General features: G+C 30.9%; 1 protein-coding gene across 1 annotated transcript in view; it reads right to left on the bottom strand.

Moving 5' to 3' along the window:
• EAH_00064490 (hypothetical protein) overlaps positions 1-294 on the bottom strand; it is a gene marked incomplete at both ends in the record, with an annotated part of 2,332 nt that extends 2,038 nt beyond the window's left edge. Inside the window, one exon of the mRNA XM_013396722.1 lies at positions 183-294. Coding sequence (XP_013252176.1) covers positions 183-294 — 112 coding nt within the window. The remainder of the gene's footprint in view (positions 1-182) is intronic.
• Positions 295-1,120: the final 826 nt, after the last annotated feature.

Here is a 1,120-nt window from a genome sequence, read left to right as displayed (position 1 = left end):
AACACAACTATATATATATATATATATTTATTTATATATTTATTTGTAAATTTATTTATATACTTATATATAAATGCAAACATATATATATATATATATATATATATATACATCATCAATGTACATACATATAAGCACAAATATGCATCTATATTATATTTATTTGTTTTTCTTTTGCTTACCTTCTGGAGCCTCTATAACACCCAGCAATAACTCTGCACCTAGAACTGAAGAGAAGCCTAAGCTTACTGCTAAACAAGCAGCAGCAGCTGTTTTGTATATGTTGAGCTTCATCTTAACAGCAGCAGCAGCAGTAACAGCAGCAGTAGCAGCAGGAGTAGGAGTAGAGGTAGAAGGAAAGTAAATAAAAGATGCAAATAAAAGGCGAGAGAATTTAAAAAAAAAATATAAAAAGTTGATAAAGAGCGCCTGCACCCTCTACCACCGTACAATTAAAGAAGCAGCTTTTGCTGATTTTGTTTGCGTTTATAAACAGATTATTAAAAATAAATATATTATTATCACCTAAAAAAGATATAATTGTAAAGATATGCACAAAGAAGTAGAAAAAACCAACAGATTATAAGGATAATCGACGCAGATGCTGCTGCTGCTGCTGCTGCTGTTGCTGATGCTGCTGCTGCTGCTGCTGCTGCTTTGATACTACTTGCTTCTCTGTTCAGAGAGAAGTAAATGCATTAATATTTATAATTATTTAGAATAAATGATTAAAATAGTTAATAATTATTTTATTTAATTATATTTGACTACAAGACATGCAGCTGTATACATTGAAAGCAATGCAGCAGCATCGATGCTTCTCTTTTTACTTGTTTTGTCGCTCAGCCGTAATAATTTTATTGTTTATTTCTTTTATATCTATTTCTTTAGATTATCTTCAATTATATTTTATTGAACTCCATTTGCTTATCTATATTTTTCATCTTATTAGCATAAAAGAGACGAGACGCGCTTCGGCTGCTGCTGAAAGCAGCTGAAAGCAGCAGCAGCAGCAGCAGCAGCAGCAACAGCAGCATGGATCCTTTTTAATATTCATCTGTATCTTGTAATTGTATGTGTTAGTTTATTTGTTTGCTTCTTATTTATTTTTTAAATTAAT

Source organism: Eimeria acervulina, genomic scaffold (genome assembly GCF_000499425.1).
Source record: "Eimeria acervulina Houghton genomic scaffold, Eah_scaff1995, whole genome shotgun sequence".
Taxonomy (NCBI): domain Eukaryota; phylum Apicomplexa; class Conoidasida; order Eucoccidiorida; family Eimeriidae; genus Eimeria; species Eimeria acervulina.
This window is presented reverse-complemented; position numbering and strand designations above follow the sequence as displayed.